Below are 23,548 nucleotides of genomic sequence, written 5' to 3' on the forward strand. Positions count from 1 at the left end.
AATCTACAGTGTGATAATCAGTACATATTATATGTACTAATATATGAATGTGTATTTAAGCGTAGATTTTAGTGATATTAAGATAGCGAAGTGATAGTATGCTTTAGTAGTTTTACATGAATTTTATTGTTAGGTAATAAGGTTAAATGTATAGTGTCATTAGGGTCATATTCATTAGAAATTAGAAAAGCGGCAATAGGGTCTTCTATATATTTATATAATGCTCTCCTAATTGATCTAGCTCCAAAATTTATATCATAAATATTATTTTCGTCAGAACAAATATATTTAATTATATTATCATCTATTAATATATTTAGTTTTTTTCTTTTTTTAATTCTTTTTTTTAAATCTTCAATCATATTTTCTAAAATTTGTATAATATCTCTCTTAAGAAACTGACGAAATAATATTTTTTCATCTATTCTATTTAAAAATTCTGGTAAAAACTTTTTTTTTAATTCTTCTTCAATTTCTGGTTGAAGTTCATCATACCATTTATTTGTTTTTATTTTTTCTTCGAAAATATCGAGATCTGTTTGTATTTTATCTTTATCATTATGTGTGTTACTATTAGTTGGATTTTGAAGCTCTGCTTTTTCGATTTTATCTTTTTGAGTATAATACTTAAAACCAAAGTTTGCATAATTTTTATTGTATACCTTGAAATAGTCAGTTATAATATCTGAACCGACATTTGTGGTCATAAATATAAAGGTATTTTTAAAAGAAACTTTATTTCCTTTTGAATCAGTTAGTAATCCATTATCTAAAATTTGTAATAGTACATGTAAAACATCACTATGTGCCTTTTCTATTTCATCAAAAAGTATAATTGAAAACGGTTTTTTCTTTACAGATTCAGTTAATTCACCACCTTCTTTATATCCTACATAACCTGGATAACTACCAAATAATTTACTGACCGAATGTTTGTCTATATATTCGCTCATATTTATTACAATTATATTATCATCATTAAATAGATATTGTGAAATAACTTGAGCACATAATGTTTTTCCAACACCAGACGATCCACATAATAAAAGTGTACCAATTGGCTTATTAGCATCTTTAATATTTGTTATAGCTTTAAATAAATATTTTGATAATATATCTATTACCTTTTCTTGCCCTATTATGATTTTATTTAATTTTTCTTTTAAGTTTTGTATTTTTTCTTCTTCTTTTTTATTTTTTTTAATAAATGAAATAGACGATTTTTTGCTTACTATATTTTCTATCACATCTGATGTCACATATTTCATATGAAGATCATCAATGAGATAATTAGATTCAATTTTAGATGTTATATTTGTAGAATTATTGTCGATTTTGTTAGAAGTTGTATTTATAGTATGATCTGTTTTATTTGTGTTTACGTTTTCTTTTACTTTAATTGGATCAATCTTAATGTTATTTTCATTTCTTAATTTTTTTGTGATATATCTTTCATATTTTATTTTTTGATAAGATCCAGCTTCATCTAAAATGTCAATAGCTTTATCTGGAAAGTTCAGACTAGGCAAATAATCATCAGAAAGGAGTATAATTGATTTTAGAGCTTCATTGGTATAATATATATTATGATATTGTTCATATGAATTTTTAATTTTTTTTAACAGTTTATATGTTTCATTACTATTAAGTGGTTTTATATTAACACAATTAAATCTTCTTCTCAATGCTTTATCTGTTTCAATATATTTTGAATATTCTTGAAAAGTAGTGGTTCCAATACATTGTAAATTGTCTGATGATAAAAATGGCTTCAATATATTAGATGCATCTAACGATCCTTCTCCACTTCCTGCTCCAACAATTACATGTATTTCATCAATAAATAAAATATTTTTTTTATCTTTACTTATGTTTGCTAATATTTGTTTCATTTTTTCTTCAAACTCTCCTCTATATTTAGTTCCCGCTACAATATTTCCAAGATTTAATTGAAATATTTTACAATTTTGTAAATGATATGGTACTTTATTTTTTAATATTAAATATGCTAGTTGTTCAACAATAGCTGTTTTTCCAACTCCTGCTTCTCCAATTAATAATGGATTCGATTTTTTTTTCCTTCCTAATATTTCGATTATTCTTTTTATTTCATCTTTTCTTCCAAAAAAATTGTCTAACCTTTTTTCAAATGCTCGTTGTATCATATCAATTAAGCAATCTTTTGTAATTATTGAAGATATAAATTTATTATTTTGTGTAAAATTATTGTCATCATTATTTTTGAAATATTTTTCTTGATTTATATATTCGTTATTCATATTGTTTATGATATTGTTTGATTGGTCAGGCATATTTCTATTTTGTTTATCAGAATAATGATTCAAATTTTTATTTCCAACTTGATGTTCATTATTATTTTCTCCATGATTTTGAATTGTATTTTTGATAATCGAATAATGAATAAGATTTGAGTTCAAATTATTTTCGTCATAATTATTCACCTGTTTTTTTAAATCACTTAAACTTATATTAAGTTCATTTAAATATTTTACAAAATCGCATTCCTTATTTTCCTGAGCAATATTAATCATAGATATTAATATATCAGTAAGATTAACAATAATTTTTTTTTTTTTTTTTGCTTCTAAAATAGCATTTTGAAGAACTAATTTGCAATTTTCTGAAAATTTTATTTCCTTATTCAATTTTAATTCTTTTTGGCTATTTCGTTTGACACTATTATTATTAACTAAAAATATTTCATCATTTTGTTTTTCTTCTTCGTTTTGATGTGTTATCGATTCAGTATCTATATCATTTTTCTCCATTTTATTATTATTATTATAGTTACTTAATATATCTGTAATTTTTTCAGATTCATAATTTTCGTTACTAGTTAATTCAGTATTATTATCTTTGGTTGATTCTTTATCTAATTTGTTTAGAACAACATTATTATATTCTTCGTTTTTTATTTTCTTATCAATTATATTATTTATGAATTTTTTTTCTTGGTCATTATTTTCAGTACTACATTTTTGCAACTCTATTTGCTGGGGTTGAATATGATTATCATCATGTGGTTCTTGTCCTATTTTTTTAAAATTATTTTTGGCTATTTCCGTATTAAATTTATTTATAAAATGTTGTAATGAAATGTTAAAATATTTAAAGATGTGATCTATTATATGTGAATCTGTTTTAATTATTGCAACAAGTAGATGCTTAAGCAAAACTTCATTTTCATTGTTATTTTTAGCAACTTCTCTAGCCATAATTAAAGCCTTTATACAATTTTCGTCATATTCATCAAACACAAGTTTATTAGTTTTATCATTTTTGCTATTATAGATTTTTATATATTTGTTTCTTTTTATTTTGAATTCTTTGTATTTATTTAAGTTACAAGTATTATTTAAAAAACTGACTTTTTTACTTATTTTTATATTTAATACAAATCCTAATATCATAAATATCCCAATTAAAATGTGATAATCTTTCATTTTCCATTTTTTTCTCTTAATTTGATTCCATATAGTTATTCGTCTCTTTATTTTTTCGAAGCTAAGATACACATATGTAGTATTTGAGACTTGTTTTGTTGAGTTGTGTTCCTATAATACATAAGTTTTTTTTTTTTTTTCAGTTTGTTTTTTAGTTATATATGAATCCCATTTTAGAGGTTCATTGTGATTAATTTGTTAAGATAAATATGCATATGCATCTATGCATAAACTTTGCAACAATTTTAGTGAACAAATGTTATTTATAAATGTTTACTTATTTTTTAATTAACCAACAATATATATATATATATATATATATATGCATATATAGGAATATATTTTTATAGGCCCAAGTATAATATACTGCACATATATTATTTTTACAAGCATTACCCATAATTTTTTTTTGCAAAATATTTATATATGTTACGAATAAGCATTGTTAAAAAATAAATAAAATGACTAAGTTTTTTTTTTTTTTTTTTTTTTTAAAAACTGTAGAATTTGAAGTAATGAAATAATTTGGTATAAAAATTTTAATGAATAGTTAACCTTGAAATGTTTTTCAAAAAAAAAAAATATATAATATTTTAATTAGGCTAATTAAGTATCCTATATCTTAAAACATTTAAGAAAGAGACAGAAAATGAAATGGTGTTTCGAATTATCATTAACCTAGTTTTATATGTATAACTTTTAATGTTTCTCTTTTTTTTTCACGCTTCTTTTTTTCTCTTTGTTCATTTATGGATGTATGAAAATATTATTTTTTTTTAAATATATAAAATGAGAGAAATAGGAACAAGTCACCAAGATATCAATATTTTTATGTGAATATAATAATATATTTATGTCATTTTGTATGAGCTATAAATTGAATATATGGAAAATAAAACTGAATTTTATAATGTGTATTTTTATGAAATTAAAAAAAAGTAATGATACATAATTTGGTATAGGATCGTGAGTGTGTGCACTCTCAATTTTTTCCCTATTTATTTTTCTCTGTTTGCACCTAATTTCGGGGGGAATGGATTATATACATCTATGTGTAGGCTCATTTCTGTAATATGTTTGTATATCCTCATTTTAGGAATATATAGAATGGCGATTTCACTATTTTTGATTTAATTTATTTTTAATATGATTGTTAGATTAGCAATTTTGTTTTTTCATAATTTGGGTAGACAAAATTGAAGGGAAATAATGTAGGCAAAGGGGAAATAAATAAATAACAAACGCATATGCATAAATATATATATGTACATAATATGTATATATATATAATATTCTAATATGATTGACATTATTAGAAGGATAAAAGAAGGCGATAATTTTTGTGAGGAGAAATATTAATATTTTCCATTAATAAAATTTTCGTTTCCTTTTTTTTCTTTGGATTTTTTTTATCACAATGTATTTGGAAAAAAAAAAAGAGGAAATATATTTGGCAAAAGCAATATATGCTTATGGAATAAATTTGAATGTGCATAATCCATTTCTTTTATTGGATGATAATTCGATTTTTTATAGTATAGGAACCAATGGAGTAGTTCATAATATTATAGACAAAAGTCAAAGGTTTATATTAAGTGATGAGAATTGTTATAGCATTATATGCTTAAGTATAAGTGACGATAAAAAATTATTAGCATTAGGAGAGATATCTATTAATAAACCATTTATATGTATATTTACAAATAAATATAAATTCATTAAAAAATTAATATTAAATATATCAGATAATGAAAGTAAAATTATGAATATATCTTTTTCTTCAAAAAATAAATATTTATATTGTATAACTAATGGATTTACAAAAAGTTTATTTTTATGTTATGATTGGTTTTCTGGAAAATTAATTTTTAGTAAAATTTTTCCTTTTTATGAATTTAATAAAAATTGTGAAATTTTTTTGAATAATAAAAATTCTTCTTATATAGGATTAATATCAACTTTTGTAAAAAATGATTTGAATAATGAGACAAATGAAGATAAGTTATTCGATGGTGGAAAGGAATTACCAGATGTAGGAATAGACATATGTATGGGTTCTGGGGAAGTTATCCATAGTGATAGTAGATGTGATAATAACATGAATAAAGCTAGTCATCAATTAGGAAGAAACATATTTTTGTACCATTATACAAATGAAAATCTAACAGAAATAAAAATAAAAAATAAAAAACTCGACAAAATTAACAATACCTATACATATTGTTGTTGGATAAATGATGGTATTTTGTTACTAATAAATAAAGAAAATTATTTAATTTTTTATAATATAAAAAAAAAATTATTAAAAATATATAAAGATCATATAGCAAGTAGTGAAATATTAAAAGTGACATGTTTATCAAATGGGTTTATTTTATATGATAGTAATTATATATATTTTTATGAATGCTCTAATGATAATGTTGATGATGGATTAAACTATTTATTAAAATATTATATCCATTTTAATTACAATAATTTATTCAACGAATATTCTTTGATTTCATCTTGTGAGCGATTCATTTATTTTATTGGCCAAGATGGTCATATAAAAAAGTTAGACATAAAAAGGGATCAAATATGCCTTTCAAATTCGAACGTGAAAAATCCTCATTTAGTGAAATTTTCTAGAGGCCAAAATCTCGAAAAGGGTTTGGAAAAAGGTGGTGAAAAAAATGGCGAAAAAAGTAAAACCAAGATTGAGAGTATCGAAAATAATGATATTATTGCAAGTGGAAAATATGAGACATTAGGTTCTGAATTGATAAAGGAAAAAGATGACGAAAATTCTGAATATTTAGTTAAATATAGCACAAAAGATGAGGGAAGAAATATAGAAACAGTATTGAATAATATAAGCTCAGCGAAAATAAATGACTTTGATGTTTGCATGAAATGCCCATTAATAATTTTGTGTTATAATGATAATACAATAAAAATAATAAATTATAAAAAAAAAAAGTTAGTTATTTCAAACTCATTTAATAATGAACCATTAAAATTATCTATTCATTGTTCTGGACATTTATTGTTAGTTTCTTTTACTGATAGATTAAGATTATTTCATATATTATATAATAAATTAAAAATAAAAAAAGAATTGTTTTTAAAAAATTGTTCATGTTGTAAATTTTCGAATGGTGGGAACTTGATGGCTGTTTCAAAAATATCAACAATATATATTTATAAAACTTATACATATAATATTTTATTTGTTTTAAAATCACATGTTAATTATATTACAGACATAATTTGGAGTCATAATGATTTTACAATATTTTCGATAGGAAAGGATGGATATTTATTTGAGTATTCCTTATATAATAATGGAAATAAAAATATAGAAATAATGCATAAGGATAAACAATTTCTTAGCATAGATTTAGAAACAATAGACACATCAGGAAATGTAGGAGATGTAAACAATCGATTAAATAATTACAATGATATGGAACAAATTAAATATGATAGTGAATATAAGAATAATAAAAATTTAAAGACAAATAATGTTAAATCTATTTATTTATCTTGTAATGATAAAACTATTAAACAATTATGTGATTCAAAAATAGAATGTGTTTTAGAATCTGAATATGAAATTAATAAGATATTATTATATAAAAATATTTTTTTAATTTGTTCATATTATAATGGTTTTTTTTCTAGAATTCGATTTTATGTTTTACCATTATGTGGTATTTATTTAGAAATTCCATGTCATATTTCTAATTGTGTAAATTTAAAGTTAGATTTTAATAAAGAGTTGTTATTTAGTTGCTCAAAAAATGGAGAAGTATATATTTTTTCAATTGAACAAATAGAAAACTGTATATTGTTTCCAAGAAATTTAGCATCAATAAATAATATATCTTCTGAAAAAGTTAAACAAATAACTAGTCAAGATAAAAAGAGTTGTGAGGAAAGAGAAATAAACGATCAAAACAAAAACGAAAATGATAATAAATATAATGTAAATACATGCACAAATATTAGTAAGCTAGAAAACACAATAACACTTAACGATAAATTAGAAGTCGGATCAGAAAAAATGAGTATATCGGATTTAGCAAAAGATAAAAATTGTAATTATAACAACACAAAAATTATTATTATAGAAGATAATGATAAAAACTTAAATAATAATGGGAAAGACAAAAATGAAGAATCTCAAGATATAAATAGTGATGATACTTTGGATGGAAATAGAGAAATAAATTACAGTTTTGCAATATACGATTTGAATAATAAAAGTAAGTATATATTTGATGATGTTGAAAAAGAGAGTAACGATATTTTGATAGACTTTTGTTATGTAGAAAAAAAAAATAATGAATTGTTAGATTTAGAAAAAAAGATAAAAAATTTAAAAAATCAAATGGAACTTGAAATGAAAAATAAAGAATCTATTTATAAAAATATGATAAAGAAATTGAAAAAAGAAAAAGATTTAGAATTAAAAAACTTAATGAAAATAAATAAAAATATAATTAAAGAAAAAGAAAAGATGGAAAATAAATGTAAAGAATCATTATTCGAATTAGAAGAAAAACATATATATTTTGTAAATCAACTAAATTCACAATTTTATTTAACTAATAAAATATGTGAAGAAAAATTTTTAAAAATTGAAGAGGAATTTGATTTATATAAAAAAAATACCACTTTAGAACTTTTAGAATTAAAAAAAGAACACGAAATAAAAATGAATTTACTAATACAAGAAAAAAACGATGAAATACAAAAAAAAGACGAGTGTCTACAAAAAAGCGAAGAGAAATATGAACAAATGAAAAAAGAAAAGGATCAATATATCAAAGAAATAGAAGATGATGTAGATGAAGAAATCCTTTTATTAACTAAGAAGTATGAAGAAGAAATTGATAATCTAAAAAAAGATAAGTATGATTTGTTAGGAAAATTTAAGTTGCATGAATATATAGAAAACGAACTCAATGAGGGTATCAATCTCGAAAAAGATAAATTCTTAAAAAAATGTATAATGATAAAGCGAATGGAGGAGGTAAGTGTTTAGTATGAATTGTACATGTCATTTATGTTGTTTTCAGTTATGTGGCATGCCAATTAAAAGTGGCGGACATGTATTACTGCATGCAAAGGGCAACTTGTTCGCCATTCCAAGTATATCTACATATACTATTGTGAAATATAATAAACATTTTCTGTGCATATTTTAATAATTTTCTCACTTAGAACATTGAAAGCCTAAAGCTCGATATAAAGAATCTGAACGATAATATTAAATCCAAGGATACAGAAATTGATGGTAAAAACAAAGAAATTGATAATTTAAAGAAAAGAAATAGAGAATTTGAAAAACTTAAAATAGTTTTATCCCAAAAAATTAAAGACTTGGAATCGACTTTATCGCCAAAAGATTCAGAAATAAAAGTGATGAAGGATAAAATCGATGAAATGTCAAAATGTTTTGAAAATAATCATAAAAAAACTATTAACTTACAAATAGAAATAAATGAGCATAAAATGAAAATAAAATCATTACATGATGATGTATTAAATTATAATAAAAGAATTGGGAACTATGAAAAAATTTTAAAAAATTTGCAAGATCATATCAAAGAATGCTATTTGCATTTACATGATAAAAAAATATTTAATTCATCATTTTTAAATCTTTACAATAAATTTCACAAAATTAATGATGTTCAAAACTATGATACGAAAAATGTTTTTTCAGAGTATATTAGACAAAAGGAGTATTTAGAAAATATGATACAAGTATTAAAAGATAAATTGGAAAAAGAAACGGAAGCTTATAGAATAGAAAAAATTAAAATGATGAATGAAAATTCGTTATTACTAAAAGAAATAAATGATTTAAAAATGGATTTAAACTTTTTAAAATCCGAATTTCATGATGCAAAACTTAAAAACCGAAAAAATCGTTTTTAAAAATATAAAAAAAATTATATAATAGAGAAATGATGAGTATGACGAAAATATGGCATACACCTGTGTGTGCATTTTTTTTAGCTAGCCAGCTAGCGATAGTACATATAAAAATAAATGGTTGTACATATTTCATGAATACACAAAAAAAATGAATAGACAATATATATATATATATATATATATATATATATATATATATATATATATATATATATATGTGACAATAAAAATATATATATTCTTATCTCTTGATATATAGAGATATGGAGAATTCATATTTCGTAGTATTTCATAAATAAACTTATCTGATAAATAATAGGCAAAATTATTGCTTGTAGTTATATAACCCAAAACTTAAAAATTAATGACGAATATCAATTTATATATAATGTTTATAAACAATAAAATTATAATATTTTGTAAGAGGTTGATATGTATTTTAATTTATATTCCACAAAAAAAAATAAATAAGACAAAGAATTTTTTTTTTTTTAAGTCGTGCTTTACTAGTTTTATGGTTCATTAATAACCTTTGAACAAAGTGGGGTTAATTTATAATTTTTTTGTAAAATTAGATTTTTTAAATTTGAAAAATCTTCTTTCATTTTTAATTCTTTAAAAGCTAAAAGAACAAAACTAAGGGTGTTGATGTTTATGATAAGTGAAGTGTCTTTTTCTTGTAAAGCAATTAATTCAGTATAAAGAGATATAATAACGTCATATTTTTTTGCATTTATGCAAGCAATCATAGCATTGTTGTATAAGAATAATATATTTTTTCCAACTATTCCTATTAATTTGGCAATTCTTAATACATATATAGAATAATTATAAATACCACAATTTTTAAAAGAATTAATTGTATATACAAATGGTAATATATTTTTTTTATTTAACATTTTTTTCATTTGCATTTCTTTAAATAATTTAAAGGATTTTTCATAATCATCAATATTACTATAGACATTTAACATAATTTGATAAGAGACTGAATTTTGTGTTAATAATAATTCATCATATTCATTATTCCATATATTTTCAATAATATTAATTTTATTACTTAAGCTTAATGATTTTAAAATATTATTTAAAATATTTACATTTATATATTTTTTAAAATTTGGATCATCTTTTATTTTATTATAATAATCTAATGCTTTTTCATAATTTCCATTTTTTCCTAATAGATCAAATATGTTTTCAAAAATAAACGTAGAAGGTATATATTTTGTACTATTTAATAATTCTTCAAAATATTTTATTCCATGTTCATGTAAATTTGATATGTTACACGCAAAAATAACATTAGCATATTCACTATATTGTATTTTATTATTATTTTCAACATTTTTAATTTTTTCAGTTAATTCTTTAAATTGAGTATTATAATAATTAGGGGAATCATCTTCTCCATGATTTATTTTGTTGTCTTCACTTTTCGATTTAACTTGTGCAAATGTATTGTCCCATCTATTTGATTTTTCTTTATCATATTTTGAATTCAATTCTTTTATATTTTCAACAAATGGATCATTTCGTAACTTTTCTAAAAATTCACTTGCTTTATACCCATCCCCAACTTTTGAAAAACAACTTATCATGATAGAATATATTTCATAATTTGGTCTAATATTATCTGATTCTACCATTTCGTTAAATAATATTTCTGCATAATCTGCTAAATGATACTTATCACATAACGTTAAAATGAGCTTATAGGATATTAAATCTGGTTTTATGTTTTTCTTTTTCATTATTTCAAACAATTCTATAATTGAAGTTAAACATCTTTTTTTTTCCACAGCAGATAATGCTGCATTAAAAGCCAAGGTAGTGGTATTTACATCATTGCTTGCTGAAATAAGATTCATAACTTTTACCCAATCCATATTTAAAGGAATTATACTTTGTTCGATTTCTTTTTCTGAATATTTTTTTTTTAAAATGTCATCATTTCGATTATCAGGCCCATGATTAGAAGTATTGTTCTCGCCATTTTTGTCATTTGAATATGCTCTATAATTATATTTCTTTTCTTTTGGGGTTATCCTTTTTGTATTGTTAAATAAACTGATTATTTTTTTTCTGTTTGTTTTCAAATTTTTTGTAGTATTTATATTTACTATACCATTATGAATTGGGGTTAAAAATAGAGCATCATTGTTTTGTTTTATTCTCAAATTAACACATAAACATGTTTTTAATATAAAAAATATGTAATACCAGTGTTTTAATATCATTTAGATAAAATAAAGTCTTAATTTCTTTGGATATATTAAATGAATTTCCATATGTGCATATGCCATTTAGTTTGGTATACTTTATTATATTTATTAAAAAGAAATATCCAACATATATCAATCCAACCACGTCTTTTGTACTTTCAAGCAGGATTAGTTAATTATAAATTGTTTAATTTCTCATTATTCGTTCTACAGATTATATATATATATATATATATATATATTGTAATTTATTTTTTTCAAAAATAAACAGGAAGAATTTGTGTTTTTTTTATATACTTAAATGGATATTTTATTAAAAACATGCTGTATAATTGCAGATTTTGTATTATTTATAATAAGAATAATATAAAAGCACGAGCTTAAAGGAGCATTATTTTATTATTATTATTATTATTATTATTATATATGAGTGTAATGTATGTGTGCAAGGAAATATTAACTTTTGGTCATAATATACAAAAAAAAGCGACAAATATTTAAAAATATTTTTTAAAGCGAACAAAGGAAATGACATGTTAATTTGTTGCTAATAAAGTCAAATAAATGTTTTTAGATGGGTTATTATTTATGAATAAATTATATACATTTTTTAAAAGTGAAAGAAATGCTATAGTTTGCCTGTTTGACATAGTACATATTCTTAATAATAATACTTTATTAAAGTTAATATTTGTTCACCTCGTAAATTATGAAAAATTCATATTTTTACGAGGAATATTACATATATACAATATATATATATATTATAACGAAACAAAAAAGATGGATCATATGTAATAATTATTCTACTTGTATTTGCGCCATAAAAGAGAAACAAATAAAAAAATTGGATACAAAAAAATTAATAAATCGAATATAAACAAATTAAAAAATTAAATACAAAAAAATTATAAAAAAAAATGGATAGCAAATAAGACACTAATTGTTAATTAAATACTTAGCATATATATATATCCACATATGTGGAATAATTTTTTGTTAATTTTTTTTATTGAATCAATGTTATATACTATGCGCTTATATGTATGCACACATACGCGTCGAAAAAAATATAGTAGTATATAATATATATGTGGAAATTTTCAATAAATTGTATATATTTTATTTATTTTTTTTTTTTTTCACAGAATTATTAATTTTAGAAAAAGTAAAATATTATTTTTTTGAGGCACCATCTTTTTTTGATTGGATGAATAGAAAATTCTAAACCTATGAATTTTGTAATGCAGTTTTTGCAATATCAATTCTGTTAGGACAAATAGAATCAACTTTCATATTAATGTAATATAGCATATCGCTATATTCATCTTGATCTTCAGTTCCCCAATATATCATAACTTTTTTTCCATTTTTATGTAACAATTTTATGAATTCTTCTGTAATTATATCAACTTTAGAATTGTCACAATTTATAAAAAGTGGTTGTTTTCTTAATTTAAATGAAAAATGGGCCCATTCAGCATTATAATAATTCAAAGTTTGCATAATATCACTAACATTTGGTAATGGTTCATCATCTGAAAATAATAAAGCAATTGGTATATTTAAACGATTATTTGATACTGCTTTTATTTGATCTATTTTATTTCTATTATATTTTGGATAATCTCTAAAATCGTTATATGTATTATTAAATTCGGGTTCGTTTCCTTGTAATAACCAATTAAATGAACTAATTTTTATTTTATAATCTTTATAATTTTCTAATATATCTAAAACATATTCACCTAATTTTTCATTTGTTCCTTTTAATTCGATATCATAAGATAAATCTTTTTTATATAAATTTAAGACATCAATCAATAAAGGTGCATAATAGAATTTTGATAAAAATTTAAAAAATAAAATTTTTGTTTTTAAATCATAATTTGTTTTTTGAATATAATGAATATATAAATTTTTGCAATGAATGCAAGCTATATTTTCAATAAATTCTTCTTCAGTCATATTGTCATTAATTTTTTCTGAATTATAATGTGTGCTTTTAGTATCCTGAAATATACTAGCCAAGCTATTTTCATCATCTTTCATATTTATGTTTTTTTTTAATATATGTTCTTTAAATAAATGTTCGATTTGTTCATTTTCTTGCATATTTAAATAAACACGACGAGATTCAAGATATTCTTTTCTTTTTTGTGTTTTAATACTTTCTCCTAAATTAAAAAATCTTATTCGATCTTTAATATTATTTTCAGATTTTGAATCAAATAAATTTTCATTTTCTATTAACCATGGTTCTTTAAAATGATATGATTGTATTTCTTCTGCAGTCATATCTTCTATATGTTTATTTTCATTCCCATCAGTACATGATAGTGTATTATATATACCATTATCATCTGTTCCATGAATAATAATTACTTTGTTATCTTTTGTAAGCCATGCATCTAATTCAATACCTTGTATTCCACTATCCCTAGCATATTTAAAAGAATAAAGAGAATTTTCTGGATAAATAGAAGTCCCTCCAGTAGTACTTGTTCCAGAACCCCTATGGCCTATGATTGCAGTTTTAACTCGCCCCATATCATATTGTATTTGTACATATAAAACAGCAAATATAACTAATATATTATATGTATTCATTTATTATTATATGCGCGCAAATTTACTTATTATTTGAGCAAATAAAAGAAAAAAAAATAATATATTTTATTTAAAATTAAGTTAATCTAGAAACATTTAATGTTATAAAAAATATAATAATCCAATAAAACAAATAATGATAGGAATAACTATGTGAAGCTATGTAAATCCTAAACAATATAAAATAAAAATAAATGAGTTCAATTAAAAAAAATAAAAATATAGAGAATTATATAAATAAAACAAATGTAAAAATTATGGTCACGAAAAGAGATGTAAGAGATAGGTAGATTATGCAAGAGCACTTTATCGCTAATTTTTATAAAAAAAAATAAGTGCAAAGTAAAAATTAATATTTTTTGATCACTTTTTGATATATTTTATTTTTATATTATATTTTTATATTATATTTTTATATTTTATTTTTATATTATATTTTTATGTTATATTTTTATATTATATTTTTATATTATATTTTTATATTATATTTTTATATTATATTTATATATTTTAAAATTATTTTTTTTATAAGTTAACAAAAAACAAAAAGAATAAAAAAAAGCATGTTAATAAATAGACCTTGAGGTATGAGTTAATGAAAAAAAAAAAAATTAAATAAGCCTATCCTATAATATTAAATTAATGTATATGTTTTATATGCCTTTTAATATGATTAGGTTAATGGTTTAGTTTTTATAAATAAGTGAAGTCGCTTTAATATTAAAGCATTTTGAAATATAATGCATATACTAATTATAATAATATGAATTTATGGGAGTGCGGAAATCAATATACTGCGCACACGCATACATGTAATAAAGGAAATACAATTCACTATAGCTTGTGCATATTCACATTATCACTAGAATAGCCTATTGTTACTGTTATTATTATTATTATTATTATTTTATTTTTTATTTTTTATTTTTTCACGAACATTCTTGGAAAATAGAGCGTATTGAGGAATGCTTAGTGGCTTTCAATTAGTTTAATATTTTCATATACATTATGAGGCACAAATATTTTTTAAGAATTTTTGATTAATATGCATAAACAAAAAATACGAAATAAAAAAGGATATTATAATTGGAAATAACTTTATGCTTTATATATATATGCGTGCTATGAAATCTTCAAAAATAAGAAAATTGTTCAATGTAAACCCTCTATAATAGTGGCATTAAATTACACACGATATATACAATTCTCTATATATGAAAATTATCTTGATTTCTTTGGAAATAATAAATACATTTTCATAACATAAAGAATAAGGGAGAACTATATTTTCATAATAATTTTTATATTAAGAATTTTCCCGATTTTTATATTAACTTTATAAATGTTTTGTTTATATAAGGTTGTTGTGTATGTTTCATACAAAGAGGGGGTCACTTTACCTTTAAATTATGCCCATTTTTTAATATGAACAATAAACGTATTAGAGTTAAAAAGCGACAATAGTATGAAAATAAGCCATTTTTTCATTCTATTTTTTTTTTAAATAAATTATTGTCAAGAAATAATTTGTATAATGATATAATACGGAAATAAAAAATCAATGCATAAAATGAAAGAATGCATAATATAATTAGCATTATTGGCCAATTTTAATTTGAGGGTTCATGTGGGGATATATTATTAGTAAGTGCTCTCTTTTTGTGATAAAAAAATTATTATATACTGTTTTACATTTGAATGTGTTAGGAATATATACTAGTATAAAGAGATATTGAGAAGTTTTAGTTTTGGATTGATCTCATTTTTTTGTATTCCTCTATTTTTATTCTTTTTTCATTCATATATTCTTGGCGTTCATTTTGTCGATTCCAATAGCCCTTTTCTTTCCACCAAATAATCAGATCCTTAAAACTTCTTTCGATTTTAGTCCACAATTTAAATGATTTATGATTTACATATATAGAATCTTGAAGGAAAATAAGATCTGATTGTTTGTCGTGAGGTTTATTATTTGTTGAATAATTTTTTGGGTGATGATGTGGAGGGATAACCATTAGTGTAAATCTTAAGGGGTTAATATCGTGCATATTTTTATCATCATTATTATTTTCTTGATCTTTTTTATTTGTTAAAAATATTGGAGGTATCAAAGCCCAAACAATATTATCTGGTTTTTGAAAACTTTCTTGAGATAACTCTTTTCTTATTTGGTCTATACTTTTTTTTCTTTTACATTTTGGATGATTATATAATTCTAAAAGATTTTTTTTTAAATTATTACAAAATACTGAAACAATATTTTCAATAGATTTATATTGTTCATTGTTTATGATGAATACTTGTTGTATTGGTTGTGATGCTTTATTTATATTTATATTATTTGGATGTATATTTTTTTCATATATAGTGAACTTAGCAATAATAAATGGATCATCACATGTTTTTATAATTATGTATAATTTATTTATTTCATTTGAAGGATATATAATTGATTCTCCAATAGAAATATTTGATTGTTTTAAATATGTATGAACTTCATGATATGTCCATATTTTAAAAATTGGATTTGTTGAATATTTTTTATTTTGATAATATTTATTTTTATTTTTAATTCGCATTTTATATCCACCATTTACTTCTTCATCATCTTCTTCTTCATCAAAACCCTCTACATCTTCATTATCATTTAATTTTTTAAAATGATCGCTAATAAAGTTATTATTATTATTATAATCGAGATCAAATTCGATTAAAGGTGATAACATATCAGAATGTATTATATCTACTAAATTTCCTAGGAATTGTTGTTTTTTTATTTTTTTTTTATTTTCATCTGTTACTACAATTTGGAAATTTGTTTCAAATGTGTTATCTAAATTATATTTGACAGAAGCTATTCTTCCTTTTATTATTTCTCCAATAATTGATTGATTAATAAATTCATCATCTTTTAATTTAACACGATTATATTTATTATTATAATTTTTATCATTTAAACCTTCTGCATTTGCATTTATATAATTCATTTTATTTATATAATAATTTTTTAATTGCTTTAAAAAATCTCTTGAATCACTAATATATCCTTTTATATTATATGGTAGTATTGTAATTTTAATTATTCCATTTTGTTTATTTATAAAATTCATTTTGCACACAACTTCAGAGCCAACTGTTAAATTTTCTTTTTTTTCATTAATTATAAGATAGAATAATTCTTCTTCTTTTTTTTTTTCGTATTGGCATCTATAGTCTTTATATGGATGTAATAATTCATTTTTTACAAATTTTAAATAAGGATAAATAAATATATTAGTATTATTATTTATTTTATTTTTTTTTTCCAAATAATATTTCTTTGAATATTCTTTAATTTCGATATTATTTATAATTTTTTTTTTGTCTATAATATAATTGACAATATCATATATATTAGTATTCTTTAAAAAATTATTTTTTTTATTATCAACACTATTCACAAATAAATCAAGAATAACATCATGATAGTTTATTGGATGTATACGAGTATTATCTAACGCTTCTATATATTCACTACCGGTTCCGATTATTCGAATAAAAGATGCACAATTCATATAAACACAATTTCCAATTAGATTTTTATTTGAGGATAGTGTTAATAAGTCTTCTCTAGTATTTAAATTTCTATTGTGTAATAATTTCATTAACTCTTCTTTTTTTCGCAATCCTAAACCTGATATATAACTTAAAGCATTTCCAAAATAATGTTTTTTTTTTTTCACAAAATTTATATCACATCCTGTTTTATTTACAATATCTAAAATGATTCTATAAAAAACGTGCTCTAATTTATATCCACATATGTATTTTTGCAAATCGTGAAGACAGATGTTAAGCATATTTTTATTTTCGCCTTCAAACAAAGATAGAACTGCATCTAATGGGTTCTGAACGTATCTGCATAAGGAGAGACAAAGAAGAGCTTCTCTAGAATATTTAGTTGTTAAATCAGTACTGTATTTTAAATTATTTGTAACAATAAATGGTATATACAAATTTTCAGCAATTACAATTGAAGTATTATTATAAGGAATGGAACTATTTGAGTGTTGAGCTTTAGAAAAAAAATAGTCTTTTTCATTACTTCTGTCATTATTTAGCATATTCTGAATGTAAGAAAATATCATATAAGATGGTATATCTCTAATTCCAACACATATAATGTCTGGTTTCATTTTTTTCAAAAAAGATAAAAAAATATTAATATCATTTGCTATTTGCTCTTGTTCTATAATACTTTTTTCTTTTTTTATTATATCTATATATATATTATCTAAATACATGTATTCAATTATATCTCCATATATATCACATGCTACGATGTGCAATCTGATTCCAAAATGAACTGACTCGCATATTATTGACATTACTTCATATACGCTATGATTTTTTTTTATATTATTTATAAATGCTTTTTTTTTTTTTTTTTCATCATTTTTATTAGATATATAGCTTTTTTCAGATTTGTCTGAATAATTGTCATAAGTTAAGTAATGTTTTTTTTGAATTATATCTTTTTTTTTTTTTTGTGGATTTTTATCATCTTTATATGAATTATGATCAGAAGAATAACTTGAATCAAACAAATCAGGTTTGTCTGTTTTGGTAATATTTTTATCTTTTATAATATTTTTATTAGCATTTTTTTTATTATTTTCATCTTCTTTATTTTTTATTTTCCCTTTTTTTTTGTTTGTCTTATCATTAGTACTAGTAGTATATGAATCATCTGAGTAATATTTTTTTTTGTTATTTTTTTTTATTTTGTGTTTTTTTTTTGAAATATTTTCATCACTATAACTTTTGTAGGAATTGTCACTTTTTTTATAATTCGTTGAATATCGATCTAAACTATATTCAGAAGAATAATTTGCAATTTCTTTATGATTTTTTTTTTTTTTTTTTTTATTTTTAAAAATATTAATTGGTTGAACATTTAAAGTCAAATAAAAAGATTGATGTATATATGCCATAAGCCAATTTTGAGCACTTGCTAATAATAGATTTTCTAAATTTTTTTTAAATAATGGTAATAATTCTATACATAAAAAATTATTTAAAATTTTTTTTTGAATATAAACAAAAACATTATTATTTTCCATATCATTATAACAATAAGCATAAGACAATTGTTTTAATATATTATTAATCCATTCGTTATCTAAATTTTCTGATTTTATTAATTTATTTCTTTCCATATCAAAATAAGCTTTTACATCTAGCTCTCTTTTATATTTTGAAGGATTATTACTATTTTGAAATATATATATTTTTTTTTTTTTTTTTTTTTTCAATTGTTCTCTTTCTTTAAATTCTTCATTTTTCCATGGAACATTTTCATTTGGTAAAATTGGATGAATAATTAAATTTAGAAGTTTATTTTCTTTATTTTTTAAAATTTCTAGATAAATATGTTTATATTTATGTAAATTATAATATTTTTCTAATTCTAGTTTTTTTGATTCTATTCCGATTTCACTTTCATCAAGTTTTGTATTAAAATAATCAACATTATAATTATGTATATAGCATGGATCATGATTATTTAAAAGGTTATTACTATTATCTATATTTTCATTTGAAATATAATTTATTGTTTTATTTTTTTCTTCTAAATTTCCTTTGTCTTTTACATCCCAATTTGATTCCCGAGTTGTATGTTTTCTTCCTATATCCTTTGTATTGGATTGAAAGTTGTTCATAAATTGTTTTTCATCAATATGATTAAGTAATAGATGTATAGGGAATCTAAATAATCTAAATGACAAATAATCAGGATTACTAGTATCTATATGTGCTTCCCCTTCTGTTGTTGTTACTGTTGTTATAGATGCATATTTCAGAAAATAGAATCTAAAAATATATTTTATGCAAGGATGAGATGCTAACAATTTGGAATAATAACAAATAAGAGTTTTAAAAATATCTTTATTAGCTATATCTTTTGAAAAACATGATTTACACCATTCATCAGCCTGAAATTCAATATTTAAATCATTTCCATATATTTCAGGTAGATTTGTTACTATATTTTTTATTTTAGAACAATCATATTTAAAATTTTGTAAAATATTTTGACTATCTTTTTCTAATTGATATTTATAATCATGTCGTTTTTTATCATGCCTTCTTCCACGATTATCATAAAAAAATGTATTGTCATATTCATTATCAACATTTAGTGTACATATTTTTTCATTTTTTATTAAATCAAAAATATATGAAATATTTTCATAAAACTCATCTATTGTTAAAAGATATTTATCCCATATATTAAATTTATTTTTTTTTACAAATTTTAGAAATTGTAATCCAGATATATTTTTTTCAGCATAATCATTTTGTTTTGTATTTGTTTTATCGTTTTTGTTTTCCAATTTATCATTTTCTTTTTTTTCTTGTATTAAATCTTCACCAAATAGATCATCTTTTAAATATTCTTGATTTCCATCCGAAATATTAGCAATGTCTTGAGTTTCTTCATTTTGTATGCACAAAATATTATTTTCATCAAGTTCAAGATTGATGTTATTATTATTATCAGTTTGGTTTTGTGTATTTATGTAAAAATTTATAATATTATTTTTTAAATAATAATAATATATGTTAACATCTTCATAATAGATTTCATTATATTTTTCCAATAATATGAAAACATTAGGATGAATTCGATTATTTTGATGAGGTAATGAATTTAAATTTTTTTTTAATTTATGAATTTTGACATAAATTTTATACCAAATTTTATCTAATTCAAATATATCCCATAGAATATTTAAATTAAATGGTGGAAATATCAAAAAGGATTTATGAAAAAATATAAAAGGTATTTCATTTTTATGTTCTATTAATAATTTTAACGTTAATATACATTTTTTTATTAAAAAATTATCACATAAAAAATCGATAGGGTTTATATGTTCATAAACATTATCATATGTTTCTTCTATTATTTTTTCAAAATTTTTTAAAGTAAAATAGTATGGATATTTTTCTTTTAATTTACTTATAATCCATTTAGATTCAATTAATAATAATTTTTTTGTTAATTTTTTTTTTCGATTTTCATAATTAAAATAATATCTTTCTGGAATATCTGAATATCTAATTAAGTTATCTTTTTTTGTTAATAATTCTTTAAGTGCTTCATCTGGTTCTACAATTTTTTTCCATTTATATGATACGAGATCAAGATTTTTTCTTTTTCCTTTTTTTTTTTTATCACTTTTTTTTTCTTTCTTTTTTTTATCATTTTTTTCTTGAGCAATATCTTCATCAAATAAATCGATATTTTCTTTTGTATTTACAATAGTACTACTTTCATTTAATATAGATGATTTTTTCTTTTTATTTTTTTCTTTTTCTTTTTTTTCATGAATGCTTGTACTGTCTTCATCTTCAATTTTTTTGTCATAATAATTGTATTCATCATTTTCTTCTCCACAAATATTATCGTATTCTTTTTCATAAAATTTATCACTTTCATTTTCTTCGCTACTTAAATCATTAATATAATTATCTTCAATGCTTGTTGTTTCGCTAATGGTACTTTGACTTTGCATTTCATCAGTTTGATCATCACTAATTTTTTCTAAAATTCCATCCTCAAGTTCTTGATTTTCAATTTCATCTTTTACATCATAATCAGAATCATCATCCATTCCAACCTTCTTTAAATTTTCATTTATATCATCAAGAAAACTATTTTTTTTTTTTTTTTTTTTTTTCTTAAATTTTATATCAATATCTTCATCAAATGCTTGATTTTTTGAGAATAAATCACTTCCTTCCTCATCTTCTTCTTCTTCTTCTTCTTCCTCTTCTTCATATTCATATTTTTTTTTTTTTTTAATTGGAGAAACGTTAATTATATCAAGAACTGTATTTACATCTCCAAATGTTTGTCTAATCATTTCATGGATATAAGAATCTGCTTTTCCAATATGTTCAGAATTATTTTGATATCCATCTATTATTTCTTCATCTACATTATCTGATTCTTGATTTTCTTCATTATCAAGGATATTATCATCATAATTGAATAAATTATTTTTAAAATCATTTTTTTGTTTTTTTAAATTATTTTCACTATCATCAATAAAATAACTCTTATGCTTTAATTGATCTATTTTATTTTCATTTATGTTATTTTTATTTTTTTTATAAAATGAATCATCATGTAATGTTTTATCATCCCGGTCATTATAATTACTACTATCATTATCATCATAATCATCATTTGATCCAACATCTTTTATTTTTTTTAATCTTCTATGTTTTGTATCTTTTTCATTTCTTGGAACTTTAATTCCCGTATTTTCTGCGATCAATTCTAGGTCTTCTTCATCCAAACTTTTATTTTCAAAATAATCATATTTTTTTTTTTTTTTTTTTTTTCGTCTCTTTTTTTTTCCTTCTTCTTCTTCTTCTTCTTCTTCATCACTATCAACAATGAATCCTTTCATTTCATCTTCTTCATCTGCTTCGTCATCTTCTTCATCTTCTTCGTCATCTTCTTCTTCATCTTCTTCGTCATCTTCTTCTTCATCTTCTTCATCTTCTTTTTCATCTTCATCATCTTCATCTTTTTCATCTTCTTCTATTTTCCTTTTATTAGATTTGCTCAGTTTATTTGTTTTTTGTTGATTTTGATGCTCATTAATATGGTTATCATTTTTATTTGTTTCCAACTTTTTATTTTCAGAATTTATATCTTTGGATCCAGTTTTATCATTTAATATTTCTTCATCATCATTTTCATCTATAATTTTTTTGCTTCTTTTATTAGTTTTAAATTTGCTTATTATCAGATCTTCTTGTTGAATTTCTTGATCAGTTGGTGAGTTAGGTAAATCTAGAGAGTTGTGGTCATTGTTTCCGTTTTCACTACCATGTTGCAATTCATCATTAGCTTCCTCTTCTGCTCCCTGTAAATTTTGCTTAAATCGTTTTAATCCTCTAAATAAGAATTCCTCATTTTTTCTCTTAAAATTTTGATTATTTTCAGGTTCTTCATTTTGGCCATCGTCCTTTTTATTTTGATTTTCTAAACTCATTGTTTTTTTTTTTCGTCATTACTTTGATATATAACTTTTAGAGATCGAGGAAGTTTTAAAAATATCTGCACAAATAGTCCTATACATAACTGTTCGGTATATATATATACATATATATATGTATGTATATGTACTGGTGTTCAATTTACAATTCCTGTGATATATATTTGGGTTTTTTTTTTAATTCGTTTTCTTCCCTTTTGGGGAATAGTGGATAAACAGAATATAAAATATTCGTGAAAAGTGTTTATAGTTTGCAAAT

The 23,548-nt window shown here is 21.6% G+C and overlaps 5 protein-coding genes across 5 annotated transcripts; 1 reads left to right on the forward strand and 4 right to left on the reverse strand.

The window, feature by feature from the left end:
• Positions 1-77: 77 nt before the first annotated feature.
• Positions 78-3,464, reverse strand: PBANKA_1035600 (ATP-dependent Clp protease regulatory subunit ClpC, putative; the record flags this gene model as incomplete). The annotated part of the gene is made up of 1 exon (XM_034565460.1): positions 78-3,464. The coding sequence occupies one exon, from the start codon at positions 3,462-3,464 to the stop codon at positions 78-80; it is 3,387 nt and encodes a 1,128-aa protein (XP_034422155.1).
• Positions 3,465-4,881: 1,417 nt separating this feature from the next.
• PBANKA_1035700 (WD repeat-containing protein 65, putative) lies at positions 4,882-9,395 on the forward strand (the record flags this gene model as incomplete). The annotated part of the gene is made up of 2 exons (XM_034565461.1): positions 4,882-8,484; positions 8,676-9,395. 2 exons carry the CDS (start codon positions 4,882-4,884, stop codon positions 9,393-9,395), a joined length of 4,323 nt encoding a protein of 1,440 aa, XP_034422156.1.
• A 512-nt stretch (positions 9,396-9,907) lies between these two features.
• Positions 9,908-11,635, reverse strand: PBANKA_1035800 (pentatricopeptide repeat domain-containing protein, putative; the record flags this gene model as incomplete). The annotated part of the gene is made up of 1 exon (XM_034565462.1): positions 9,908-11,635. One exon carries the CDS (start codon positions 11,633-11,635, stop codon positions 9,908-9,910), a length of 1,728 nt encoding a protein of 575 aa, XP_034422157.1.
• Positions 11,636-12,850: 1,215 nt separating this feature from the next.
• On the reverse strand, positions 12,851-14,230 carry PBANKA_1035900 (glycerophosphodiester phosphodiesterase, putative; the record flags this gene model as incomplete). Its single annotated transcript, XM_034565464.1, has 1 exon — positions 12,851-14,230. One exon carries the CDS (start codon positions 14,228-14,230, stop codon positions 12,851-12,853), a length of 1,380 nt encoding a protein of 459 aa, XP_034422158.1.
• A 1,742-nt stretch (positions 14,231-15,972) lies between these two features.
• On the reverse strand, positions 15,973-23,286 carry PBANKA_1036000 (transcription elongation factor SPT6, putative; the record flags this gene model as incomplete). The annotated part of the gene is made up of 1 exon (XM_034565465.1): positions 15,973-23,286. One exon carries the CDS (start codon positions 23,284-23,286, stop codon positions 15,973-15,975), a length of 7,314 nt encoding a protein of 2,437 aa, XP_034422159.1.
• Positions 23,287-23,548: the final 262 nt, after the last annotated feature.

The sequence above is a fragment of the Plasmodium berghei genome, assembly GCF_900002375.2.
Source record: "Plasmodium berghei ANKA genome assembly, chromosome: 10".
NCBI classification, from domain to species: domain Eukaryota; phylum Apicomplexa; class Aconoidasida; order Haemosporida; family Plasmodiidae; genus Plasmodium; species Plasmodium berghei.